Genomic DNA, 12,840 nt, shown 5'->3' with positions numbered 1-12,840 from the left:
GATAGCAGTTCATAATCTTCTGTCTTGAAAAAGAAAACATCAAGTGTCGTTGCAAAAGCTCAATAGATGAAAGAGTCAAATCATTTAGTTAGGGAGTCAATGTCAGACTATAGGGTTCTCTTGCGGCTCAGGTACCTTAAAAATTTTAACATTCTTCAGTAAAGGCCCACCGGGCAAATGCCGAAAATCCACGTGGCCAATCGTGCCGGGAGTATAGATAAACGAAAATGATGAAGCTTGCTAAAGGTTTATGATACATTGGATAAGATACTGACAAATGTAAGCAGAAACTAAGGATATTACTGGAAATAGTCATTGAACAATTTATTAATAGAATTTAACGTGAAACCTAAAAATTTTTAAATACAGATGTTTAGATTGATTTATAGTAAGTAGTATGATTCTTTTATGACCAAAAATTTATTAATTTTTTTTTCAAAATTTGAGTGTTGCTTTTTGAGCATTGAGATAACATAAGATAGCAAAAATTCATATTCGTATTCTCATTTGTAATAAATGAAAATTGTTAAACTTTTGGAATTTTGAACAAATATACAAAATCTCAAATTGTCATTTTTTACACAATTAAACATACATTTTATGTATTTATCGGGTAGTTATACGAGAGCGATGTGCCATATCCATGTGGGCAAAGAGATTTTTTTTTCGTCCGAAATTTTTTCCGCATTCTCCACAAGTGTGAGTCGAACATTGATGAACCAAATCGATGTGGATCTTCAGCTTGTCCTTACGTTTAAAAGTCTTATCACATCTATCGCATGAGTGTATGATTCCATTATGCACCGCATCTATGTGATGTTTGAGATTACCTTTATGTGAAAATATCTTTCCACAAATATCACATTCGTGAGTGACACCGTAGTGCACCGAATCGATATGTTGTTTGAGACTGCTTTTCGTTGAAAATTTCTTCCTGCATATATCACAAGTAGGTGCGACACCATTGTGCATCATATCGATGTGGGCTTTAAGATTACGCTTCTGTGTGAATTTCTTTTCGCACAAATCACATGCATGAGTGGTACCTAGATGCACCGAATCGATGTGAGTTTTGAGATAACTCTTATTTTTAAGTTTTTTTCCGCATATGTCACATGCAAATTTGACACCATTATGTAACGTATTGATGTGAGTTTTGAGATTTTCCTTTTGCGTAAACTTCTTTCCACACGTATCGCATTCATATGTAACACCATCATGCGTTGATTTAACATGCCTATCCAGATTGAACTTGCTTTTAAACATCTTTCCACACGTAATGCATGTATGTGTAACACAATTGTGCACTGAATCGATGTGGACTTTGAGACTAAATTTTCGTGAAAATGACTTTCCGCATGTATTACATGCATATGTAACAACATTGTGCGTTGATTTAACATGCTTGTCCAGATTGAACTTGTACTTAAACGTATTTTCACATGTAATGCATTTATGTAGTGTAACCCCATCATGCGTTGATTTAACATGCCTATCCAGATTGAATTTGCGTTTAAACGTCTTTCCGCATGTTTTGCATAAATAGACTGCTCCACTATGCATCATACCAATGTTGGTTTTGACTCTATCGATATTGTTGAGCTTTTCGGTCTTTTTGTTTCTCTCGTTAAGTTCAAGATCGAAATTTGAATTGATTTCTTCTTTTATTTTACTCACAGTCTCTATTTTTATGATGTTTTGACTCGTGTAGTCGTCGCTATATATCGTGTGCTGCAATCGATGTTGAGTACAATCCTCAATTTTTGTAACTGCTAATAAATTAAATTCGGGCTTCACGTCCCTACATTCGATTTCAACTTTGATTTCGTCAAGTCCATTATTATGATTTTCGTTACATTCTTGAAGCGTCTGTAACAAACATGAAGTTACGTTAAAGATTTTATAAAAAATTTTTATCATATCATGAATCTTACCGAATATACTCGCTGAAGTCTTGAGAATTGAAAATTTTCAACATCGGGGGGCTTGTCAATCACATTGTTATCATATTCAATGAGCGATGCATCGATGGGTTCCTTTTTTATTCTAAAGTATAAAATTCGATCGAATTAGGTATTTCGGGGATCTTTTATTTTAAAATTGAAAATTACCTGATAGCAGAATCAAATGTACTATTGGGATCCATGTTCTTAATTGCTCAGAATTTCGTTGACGACTACTGTGTCTGTTACGATGTCGAGCGAACTAATTTGAATTTCATTCAATAACATTGACTTGAAAACTTGAGTGAACGAATAACTTGAGTAACGAATTTCGGGGATCTTTTATTTTAAAATTGAAAATTACCTGATAGCAGAATCAAATGTACTATTGGGATCCATGTTCTTAATTGCTCAGAATTTCGTTGACGACTACTGTGTCTGTTACGATGTCGAGCGAACTAATTTGAATTTCATTCAATAACATTGACTTGAAAACTTGAGTAAACAGTTCAGCATTAAATCATCCTATAATAATTAATATTAAATCATCCTATAATAAGTTTTTCATGCCATCAAAAAAAAAAAAAGTTTATCTCGGACATCCGATTTCCCAGAGAATCGACCATATACGTAAGTATAACGCGTCTGCAAACAGCAATATTCACGTACGGTACACGTACCTATATTATATGCACACACATGTCGCGCACCGCATGTAATGTATAAGCAAACGCATAGCTCTGCGGAGAGAGAGAGAGAGACAGAAACCGCGCCGCAACGAGACGATCTCGCACACGCGCTCACGTGGGCGTTTTGTATGTGTAGCGCCGCATGAAAAATCCGCGCTCAGCTACTCCGACTTATAATGTATATCCAGCGATATGTACTCACGGGTGAGCCCTTCCGCTCAAGAAGAAGAGGAAGAAGAAGAAGCGAGTCAACCCTCTTCAAGACGTTTTCTTCTCTACATATTATAATCGTGCGCAAACACACGTATACGCGAGCGGGCACGCAAAGTCGCGCGCGATCGTTATTTCGTGCTTCCTCCAACCGATTTTTATACGTCGTCGTTCGAGGATTACTTGCACGGGCTACTCTGGTTTTTTTTTTACGTTCCGTTTTCATTAATAAGTCAGTCGCCCAGACGCATTAAGTGCACACGGCTCGGTATCAACGCGCGGATATATATCACTATGGTACCGCGCGCAGAGTTAAAGCGAGAGATAATGTAGTCAGCGCGTTCAGAGCTGACCGCTATAGCCTCCTCCTCGGCTATACGTGTATATTATATTATATACACGTGTAATTTCGCGCATATCTTATCGTTCAAGGATGTGTGCGTGTTTATAAAGGAACTGCTATTAATACAATGCACCGTATAATACGGCTGTGTGTGTATATGTGTGTGTATGGAGTGGTCGCATTTTAGATCGCGCGTATTATATATCCAAGCGCACATGGAACGAGCTCGAGCCAATTCATTCATTCTGCACGACTCGCGAGGTATATACGTGTTTATATATAAACGCCATGTGCTTCGTGCATAAAACTTATAGGTATGTTTGTGTACACGACGATGACGACACGAGATTTTGCGGAATAACAAATAGCGCACCGTTTTGCGCACCAGCGAATCATTTTTTAATTTCTCAAGAAAAATATAGATTATATTTATGAAACTGAAGATACATAATGTCAATTCTTCGTCGATCCTATAATGTCTACTTCGTATATATTGAATAAATTTCGAAAATTTTGAAAATGAAATTCAAGCTAAATACACGAAAAAAACTGGTGAAAAGTTCAGAGCTGTGCTCGTTTGGTTGTTTACTTCGCGCGACCTTCGCGTTCGCCCGTCTTGATGTTTTGCCGTGCATGCTGCAGAGATACATAGTCGGAGAGCCGTGCTGCTGAGCTAGTCGTATACGCAACATTCGCACAGACGCATAGTTTTTCCAATTGCCGATGAGCAGAGCATATCACTGTTCATCAGTCTTTCTATATGCATCTTGTAGTTTGATGTGTAAAATCATCAAAGTGAGGTAAATTATTAACGAATTTTTGGCGAAAGATGGAATCCAGTGGTTTATTCAATGGTGCTATCAGGTAATTTTCATTTTTGGAAAGGGATATAAAGATATTATGACAAAATACTTGATCCGATTGAGGTTATTTCAGAGTAAAAGAGGAGCCTGCTGCTACTGATGTACCACTTATTGAAAATGAAGGTGTAATGACTGACGAGAAACCTGATCTGGAAAACTTTCGACTCTTACCATTTCCTCGAGAAAATTCGGTAAGTGTTGATAATTAAATTTAACTGATATTGAAGTTGTTTTTTAATGAAAATTCTAAAAAAGCTTTGATTTTTCCACAGGCGGTCGATACACTTCCAAAATGTGACATTAAACATGAAATAAAATTTGATGACGAAGTGGAAATCGTTGTTGAATGTGAAGACGTTAAGCCCAACAAGGATTTATTAGAAATTAAGAAAATTGACCATTATACCCCTAATCACTCGAGAAATGTAAAGGATATTCACGGTTGTGAAACTAAAAATGTAATTAAAATAGAAACGGCAGAAGATGTGAAACAAGAATTTGTTGGTTACAATGTAGAAGAACCGAACTTGAATCTCGACTTTGAACTTGCCGATCAAAATAAAAAAAGGGGAATAACAAAAAAGTTAACCAATGAACATAACCTCAAAACCCACATGAGTACGGTGCATAGTGGTGCAGTCCATACATGCAAAACATGTGGAAAGACGTTTAAACACAAGTTTACTCTGAATAGACACGTTAAATCAAGGCATGATGGTGTTACACATGCATGCAATACGTGCGGAAAGTCATTCACTCAAAAAAGTTATCTCAAAACTCACATCAATACAGTACATAATGGTGTCAAATGTGCATGTGACATATGCGGAAAAAAATTTACAAGTAAGGCTAATCTCAGAATCCACATCGATTCGGTGCACTTAGGTACCACTCATGCATGTGATTTGTGCGAAAAGAAATTCACAAAGAAGAGTATTCTTAAAGCCCACATCGATATAATGCACAATGATGTCGCACCTACTTGTGATACATGCAGAAAGAAATTTTTAACGAAAAGCAATCTCAAACAACATATCGATTCGGCGCACAACGGTGTCACTCACGAATGTGATATTTGTGGAAAGATATTTTCATATAAAGGTAATCTCAAAACTCACATTGACGCAGTGCATACTAAAATCACTCATGAATGTGTTGTATGTGGAAAGAAATTCAAAAGTAAGAATTATCTCAAAATCCATATCATTCCGGCGCACGATGGTGTTAAATAAACATATATGCATGTGATATTAGCGGCAAGACATTCAAAGGAAAAGATATTCTTCAAATCCATATAAATTCGATTCATAAAAAGATTTCGCATGCAATCATTTTATGCGGAAAATCATTTGTTTGTAAATTTAATCTCAGAAAACACGTTAACGCGGTACATAATTAAATTGCACATTTCTGCGATATACGCGGAAAGATGTTTATATAAGGGTCATCTGAATAGGCATGCTAAATCAACGCATGATATAGTGTTAACTAAAAATGTAATATATGCGGATAGAAATTCTCAACGAGGCATAATCTCAAAGCCTATATTGATTCGGTGAATCACTTACGCATTATAACTTGGTAAACGTATAAAATTTAATGTAATTATTCGGAAGACTAATTGAAAACTTTTTATTTGCAATAATATTACTAAAACCTTCTATGATATCTAATGATGTAAAAACAATGTTCATGAATTCGAAGCAATTAATAAATGTTTTGAGTACAATAAAGTATATTATTAATTATAATTCTAATAAAATTTTGAACCCTTTAAGTGGATGTCAATTTTATAATTCCAATCACTTTTCAGCGCTCTTCGCTCGTTCTAAACTCTCCAAGTTTTGTTTCATCACTTACGTCTATTAAAATTAAATCGATCTGAAATTTTTTACGTTATTCAGCACACGATTGTTTTTAGAGTAGTAAGCTTAGAGAAAAATTAGCAAAATAGAGTATCTTTACCCTCTAAAAGCTTCTGATTTAACAAACACGCTTTTTCACGCTACGAAGCTCGTTGGAGATAAATCGTTAAATCGAACAAAAGTTGCTCGAGAGAGCTTGACCAACTTACATGATTCCCATAATCAATCGAGATAGCTAATTCTTCACACAAAAAATTCAACGGAATTGTACGACATCAAAATTGTTACCTTCGTATGACACGCTTGCACGTACTGCGTATTAATATTCGTAATTAAGCTCGAGAAAAAAAAGGAAATATTTTGGATCATGGAGTACGTAACGACGGTCATCTTTTTTTTCATTGGCATGGTCGACTTTCAAACGGGATGCGCAGCCGCCTACATTGCATTGCGTAGCTCATTTTCCAGCTGTGCACTCTGTTCAATAAGATTTTGCCGCGTGCGCGTGTTGTATATATACCTTACAACAGAAATCGAAAAATCTGTAAAGTTCTTCGTTTACTGCTACTGCGTTGCCGCTGCTGCTGTTGCCTGTGGTGCTCATATAATATAGCCTGCGCCTGTGTTTCTTACTCTCTCTCTCTCTCTCTCTCTACTTGGCTCGCCAGATGTCTAATCTTTTTCTTCCGAGCTTCTTCTTCTTCTTCTTCTTTATCGTTGCTTCCCCTCTTCGCCTCAACTACTACTATTACTTTTCTATATACTCTTTCTCGAGTGCGAGGGTGCGCCAATATAGCCTAGAACACATTCCTCCGATATACTGCAGCAGCAGCAGCAGCAGCAACAACTCGAACGCAGTTAAGGCCTTAGAGCTAGAGCTCCTCCGTACGGGCCGCGTTTAGAATGTTTCAACGTGCGCTTATGTTGGTATATATATACGAAAGAGAAGAGAAAGAGAGAGAGAGAAGTAGAAAAGAGACCCGTCGACGGGTTCGCGCGCACTGATCGGCTTGAGAGATCTTCTGCTTCTGCAGCTTCTGCACTGCTGCTGCTCTGCTCCTGCTGCTGCTGTTTGCGTATATACTAGTACGTAAATACAAGCCAGCGCATCTGCTGCAGATGCTGCTGCTGCCTACGAGCTTACTTTAATTAAGCCGAAAGAGAGAGAGAGAGAGAGAGAGACAAGCTCCTGTACACACACACACACACACACACATAGATGCGCATTCACTCTCTCTTTCTTCACTCAAGGGTGCAAAGATGAGGCTGCAAACTCCTCTATATATGTGTGTACAAACACACTCACACATAAACTGTATGTATAGAGCATGTATACACATACACTTTACCTTTGTATCAAATATGTCTAAGCTGCATCTACGCTCCGCGGCTATATATACTGCTATAGTGCAGCGCACACACATACACACACACATTTTCTATAATGGGCTTTTAGTTGACATCCGTGACTCGAGAGAGAAAGAGAGAGAGAGAGAGAGACTCGGTGGAATTTCTCACTGCACCGCGCGCGCGAATATATACGGCAGCGAACATAAAGTTTCCTCTCTTTCTCCTTCTTCTTCTTTTTTTTTTTTGTATAAAAACTCCGATTTATGAAAATATAAATGAGAGCGGATAAAAAGAGACATCGTTATAAATCCACTATACCTAGAGGCAGTGGCATCGTTAAACATTTCGCTTTTCACGATAGCGAATGGGGGGACCAAGCAGCAGCAGCGACGAGAATTGTATCGAGAAAAAAAATTATTTTTCTTTTCCCCATTGTCGAACGATTATAATGTAGAATTATTCAAAAGCGCAAATTGTTTTTCATAAAATAATAATCGACGATAGTTATTGTCGGGCATTGAATTGATGAAAAATTGCGCGTTTCGACGATGAGACTGTACACTGCTCGGGCGAGCTTTTTTTATATATTTAAATATAATACCGTACAAAAGTGGCGCCTCGTAATGTGACGAGTGCTTTTTCGATTTTTTAACATAAACAATTGTATGATATTTTTTTGTACGACACCATTTTGACTTTGAATTCGTTATTTTCTGTGTAAGCTTCTAGTAATTTTTATAATGGATGCAGATTCGCGCGAGAGGACGAAGCCAAAGCTGCGTGCAGCAGAAAACAAAATAATTCAACTTCGTGTTAATGAGATTTGGAATGAATATTTCTTTAAAAGGTTTCACGGGGGGGACCTTTGACGTCATCTATTATTTCATGAAAAATATTTATTAGTCACTTTTTAAATTCGTTCAAAGGGTTTTATTTCTGTACGTAACGTATTGTCTTTTTTTGGTTACATAATTTCAAACTACAACACAAAATTTTACGTTTTTACGTGATAGGTGAGTGGTACGATTTTCCATAAAATGAATGGAAATTTTTTTGAAATAGAGTTTTACAAATACTCAAATAGTTGAATTGTCCTCGTTACACTTTTATTCATTTATTTTTTTACGCGCGTGACCGAGACCATTATACGCGCGTCTCTAAACGTTTTGTAAAATCGTTGTACTCTTTCCTCTTCCGCTCTCTTTCCTCGTCTCCGTTTTAGTCTGCTTTTTTTGGCTCGTACGCTTGACTTTTCGTCCGCAGGAATTCTTCTAAAACTCATGACTTTTCATACCATACTATTTTATGAATAACAAAAAGTTCGATCGCAATTTTCATTTTTATTCAAGAAGATTTTAATCATTGAAAGTCAATTGGAAAAAATAATTTCCATCAGATAGATGTGTCTTACTTTACAATCGTTCTCTCGTTTATTAAATGTACTATGAACAGATGACTTAAATAAAACTTCATTTTATTTAATTCAAAATAGTTCGAGTGTCAATATATTCTAAAATTTACTTTTATCTTTGACCATTTAAGAAATCTCGTTTTCTTCAAGTTTGAGAATTAATGAAGTGTTATGAAGAATGAGATTTACGATGTTCATTGATTTCCAATTTGTTAATAGTTACATGCAAAAATGTTGACCTCACAAGAAAATCTGATGTTGTTTACAAATTTGCGTTTATATGAAAAACTTTATCCTATCTAATATATACTTAATCTTTCATAGTTCTTCACCTTCGAAAATATTTTTTGGTAGATGGGTAAAATTAGGAATTTCTAAGTACCACTCATTGCACGTGACCGGAAAGTATAAGTCACTGAGAATTTCATTTTTCGGTGCATCACCCTCATGACCTTCGGAGACTGAGTTTTGCTGTCTGATAAAAGTGCTTTGAACCTCAAATTGTGTCTCACAATAATCACTTGCGTAATCTTTTTCACTATTTTGGGTCAACATGGGAGCTTGTAACGACAATTCGTGGCACACGTCCGGTAAGTAGCCACTCGAAATTCCATCGACTGTTTTTTCGAGGCTGCTCGAATTCAACAGAGTAGCAGATTTATTTTTGCACTCTTTACGTGTGTCATCGTTATGACTTTCGTGTTCTATCTTTTGGTGAGTGAGCAAATCCGACTTTTGTCCGAATTTTTTCTCGCATATGTCCCATGCGTACGAGCGACTTTCGTGGTCAATTTTTTGGTGCCTAATCAAATTTGATTGATGCCCAAATTTCTTCTCACACTCGATGCATACGTAATCTTTGCCACCTTCGTGGACATTTTTTTTGTGTCTGATCAATCCGCTTGAATAGCCAAATTTCTTCTCACACTTACTGCATGCGTAATCTTTGCCACCTTCGTGGACTATTTTTAGGTGTTTGAGCAAATACGCTTTGGATCCAAATTTCTTTTCACACCTGTCACATCCGTAATCTTTGCGACCTTCATGGACTCTCTTTTGGTGGCTGAGCAAATTACTTTTTTGTCCAAATTCCTTCCCACAACTGTCGCACGCAAAATCTTTACGACCTTCGTGTACTGTCTTTTGATGGGAGAGCAAATGCGATTTGTGTCCAAATTTCTTCTCGCATTTGTCACACGCGTAATCTTTGCGACTTTTGTGTACTACATTTTGGTGCCTGATCAAGTTCGCCTTTCGTCCAAATTTCTTCTCGCAATTAGGGCATGCGTAATCTTTGTGACCTTCATGGACTGTTCTTTGGTGAATAAGCACAAACGGTTTATGCTTAAACTTCTTTTGGCATTTGTCGCATGCGTAATCTTTGCGACCTTCATGGACTGTCCTTTGATGGATCAGCAAATGCGGTTTATGTCCAAACTTTTTCTCACATTTACCACATGCGAAATCTTTACGACCTTCGTGAACTGTTCTTTGATGATTCGACAAATCTGACTTACGTCCAAATTCACTCCCACAATTGTCACATGCATAGTCTTTTCGACCTTCGTGTACTGTCTTTTGGTGCTCGGTCAAATGGCTTCGTTCTCCAAATTTTTTTTCACATTTGTCACATGGAAAATCTCTACGACCTTCGTGGACTATTTTTTGATGTTTGATCAAACTACTTTTTTCGCTATACTTCTTCTCACATTTATTGCATGGGTAATCTTTTTGTTCATTGTGAATTGTGTTTCGGTGTCTTATCAAGCTTGATTTTCTTAAAAATGTCTTTTGACAAATATTACATAAGTTTGTTTTACCATTTGAAGCCACAATATTATGTTCACTTGAGTTATCTTGTGTTATAACTGTTTCGGATCTCTTCACACTTTCATCCATTTTGGTGTTTCAATCAAACGATCGATCTTTCTATTTAGCGTCACAGAAATTGAATGAGTAACATTTAAAGTCGACATTCATACTAACTGCTTAGGCTAAAAGCATGTTCAAGAAGCAACTTCCAGTTTATTTACGATAATATTGTTTACAAATCCGTCACAACTTTATCTGTTTATAAATTGGCCTTATATATTTTAAATTAGTCGAAATTCTAACGATTTGTCGATTTCTTCTCAGATTTTTTTAGTCTTTAAAATGAAGTATTCTAAAACGACTCCCAGAAAGATGAAAGCCGATTATTATGTTTGGCATTATTTTATTATAAATACCAGATTGCTATGGTATGAAAAATGAAAATTTTAATTTTAACATTTCATGAAATACATTTTATGAAACTTGAGTAATTAATAAGAACAGATTTGAGATTAGATTCTAATCTTATTTCAAAGTTAAACCTAAACTATAAAGGCCAGACTATCATACTTAATTTTTATTAAATTTTTTAGAAAAGAAGAATTACCACTATTTATATTTACCATTGATGTAAGTCCTCCAAAAATGTTCGAAGACGCTTTCTTCAATAACTTTAAACCGATTTTTCGTGCTTTCTTAATTTTCCCACGAGCTCGATAGAGTTAATCTTACTACAAAATAGTCCGAATTGGGCATTGAACTGAAAAAAAATCGTTCTTAAAAAATACAAACAGCGAGGATGGAAAAAAAAAGTAGTGACGGAATGCCGGCGCGTGTCAAAGCTCACCCGCGCCGAGCGCGTGCACGTAAGAGACGCGGTAATAGTCTTACAGCACGTGCGGAATGCATCGATTACTTAATCTCTGGCATTCCGCGAGGGAGAGACACCGCGACTAACAAAAAGTGCAAGGGACGCATTTTCGTCCGTTGATTTTCATCGAATTAACGCGCGAGGTTATACAAGCTCGCAAATCACCAGTTTTAGTATACGTTTAATCATCGTCATCATAGAGTCATCTCGAGTGGTCAATGGTTGTGGTGCGTATGTAATTCAAGTTCGCGCGGGCATTATTGTGTGTCGTACGTGTGTGCGCGGTGGTAGCCATAAGGATCGCGGCCTTAAGAGAGAGTATATATGCATAAGAAGAAGAAGAAGAAGAGAGACCGACGAACGGACGCAGAGACAAGTCTCGGCAGCAGCGGCAGCAGCAGCAGCAGCAGGGCTTTGACTCCGCACGTACGTATGTATATATGGGAATCGCCACACTCGGGCCCTCTTTCCTATCCTCGTCCCTATTTCAAAGAGTGGGGGAGTACGCCGTAAGGCTCATCCTGCTATATAAGTCCTACCCGGAGACGTCCTTACACTTCTTCGAGCGCAGGTTCGGAGACACACGTATATAAGAGAGAACGACGACGAACTAGGAAAGAGACGATCGAGGAAGAGAGAAGAGAGAGAGCGAGAGACAAGTCGGTACTTGGGCTTTGGATAATTACGTGTATATCGAGCTCGAATCCAAGAGTCAACTAACTAGTCCGAGCTATTTATTTTTCCTTGTCTCTCTCCTTCGTCTTTTTCTCTCTATCTCTGCGACGCCGAACGAACGACACATCTCCGAAAAAGAAAATGGGCAATGTGAGTCTGCGCGATCGATTTTTAATACTTGGGAGAATTTTCTCGTTCGCCATCGAACGATGTGTGTTTGCGGCAAAATGTGCGAGTGAAAAAGTGCTGCGGTGTGAGAATCGACAGTTTTTAGTTTTTTTTCTTTTTTTTTTTTGAAAAATCAGCGTGTTTGTGAATTTTATTGGTACAGGATACGCTCGACAAATGATAAGTTTGGTTTACTCTACCCGAAAATCAGGATTTTCGTAAAATGATAATAATTATTTTCAAACGCCGGCGATTTCGTATTGAAGCACAATTTAAAACCAGTGCCAAATGTTTTTTTTCTCGCAAAATGTTCAATTATGAGTGAAGTGGGTATAAATTGTATAAATTTGAAGTCAACATTTGAAAGCTTGTTCTTACATTACCTTTAAACTTGCAGAAATTTGCACTTTAATGTTCATTATACTCAAACAGATAAAGAATAATAATTACAAGTAAACTTCTTCAAACGTAACTCACACATTTTTCCGCGTTAAAGAATTTTTTTCAGTCTGCGACATACGCCGTATCACTAATTCGATAACACTGTATAAAGTACATGGTTCATTCTCCGGAATATCGTTTATTAAATTTTTTACAACCAGCTATATTTGTTACTGACTAAAACATGTAAAATTCTCTA

General features: G+C 36.9%; 2 protein-coding genes across 4 annotated transcripts; one reads left to right on the top strand and one right to left on the bottom strand.

The window, feature by feature from the left end:
• Positions 1-384: 384 nt before the first annotated feature.
• LOC106651786 (zinc finger protein OZF) lies at positions 385-2,444 on the bottom strand. 3 transcript variants are annotated; one of them, XM_023459462.1, is made up of 4 exons: positions 2,308-2,403; positions 2,112-2,242; positions 1,935-2,046; positions 387-1,869 (listed from the first exon to the last, which is right to left on the bottom strand). In XM_023459462.1, exons 2-4 carry the CDS (start codon positions 2,144-2,146, stop codon positions 607-609), a joined length of 1,410 nt encoding a protein of 469 aa, XP_023315230.1. In that variant the 5' UTR covers positions 2,147-2,242; positions 2,308-2,403; the 3' UTR covers positions 387-606. The 3 variants fall into 3 exon arrangements, with proteins under 3 accessions (XP_023315232.1, XP_023315230.1, XP_023315228.1); XM_023459464.1 differs by lacking the exon at positions 2,112-2,242 and having other exon boundaries at positions 385-1,869; positions 2,308-2,444; XM_023459460.1 differs by lacking the exon at positions 2,308-2,403 and having other exon boundaries at positions 2,112-2,301.
• A 1,437-nt stretch (positions 2,445-3,881) lies between these two features.
• LOC106651901 (oocyte zinc finger protein XlCOF26-like) lies at positions 3,882-5,507 on the top strand. The gene is made up of 3 exons (XM_014370598.2): positions 3,882-4,049; positions 4,122-4,239; positions 4,321-5,507. Exons 1-3 carry the CDS (start codon positions 4,015-4,017, stop codon positions 5,278-5,280), a joined length of 1,113 nt encoding a protein of 370 aa, XP_014226084.1. The 5' UTR covers positions 3,882-4,014; the 3' UTR covers positions 5,281-5,507.
• The last annotated feature ends 7,333 nt before the right edge of the window (positions 5,508-12,840 follow it).

Source organism: Trichogramma pretiosum, unplaced genomic scaffold (genome assembly GCF_000599845.2).
Source record: "Trichogramma pretiosum strain Unisexual culture from Peru unplaced genomic scaffold, Tpre_2.0 scaffold124, whole genome shotgun sequence".
NCBI lineage: Eukaryota > Metazoa > Arthropoda > Insecta > Hymenoptera > Trichogrammatidae > Trichogramma > Trichogramma pretiosum.
Note: the sequence above shows the minus strand (reverse complement) of the source record. Positions and strands in the feature narration are given on the sequence as shown.

Bases quoted from the DNA above. Each gene is read 5' to 3' on its own strand.
- LOC106651901 (XM_014370598.2), top strand. From the start codon at position 4,015: ATGGAATCCAGTGGTTTATTCAATGGTGCTATCAG. The intron at 4,050-4,121 runs GTAATTTTCATT...AGGTTATTTCAG, and splicing joins TTATTCAATGGTGCTATCAG to AGTAAAAGAGGAGCCTGCTG. The intron at 4,240-4,320 runs GTAAGTGTTGAT...ATTTTTCCACAG, and splicing joins CATTTCCTCGAGAAAATTCG to GCGGTCGATACACTTCCAAA.
- LOC106651786 (XM_023459464.1), bottom strand. From the start codon at position 2,342: ATGGATCCCAATAGTACATTTGATTCTGCTATCAG. The intron at 2,047-2,307 runs GTAATTTTCAAT...TTTATACTTTAG, and splicing joins ACATTTGATTCTGCTATCAG to AATAAAAAAGGAACCCATCG. The intron at 1,870-1,934 runs GTAAGATTCATG...TGTTTGTTACAG, and splicing joins GACTTCAGCGAGTATATTCG to ACGCTTCAAGAATGTAACGA.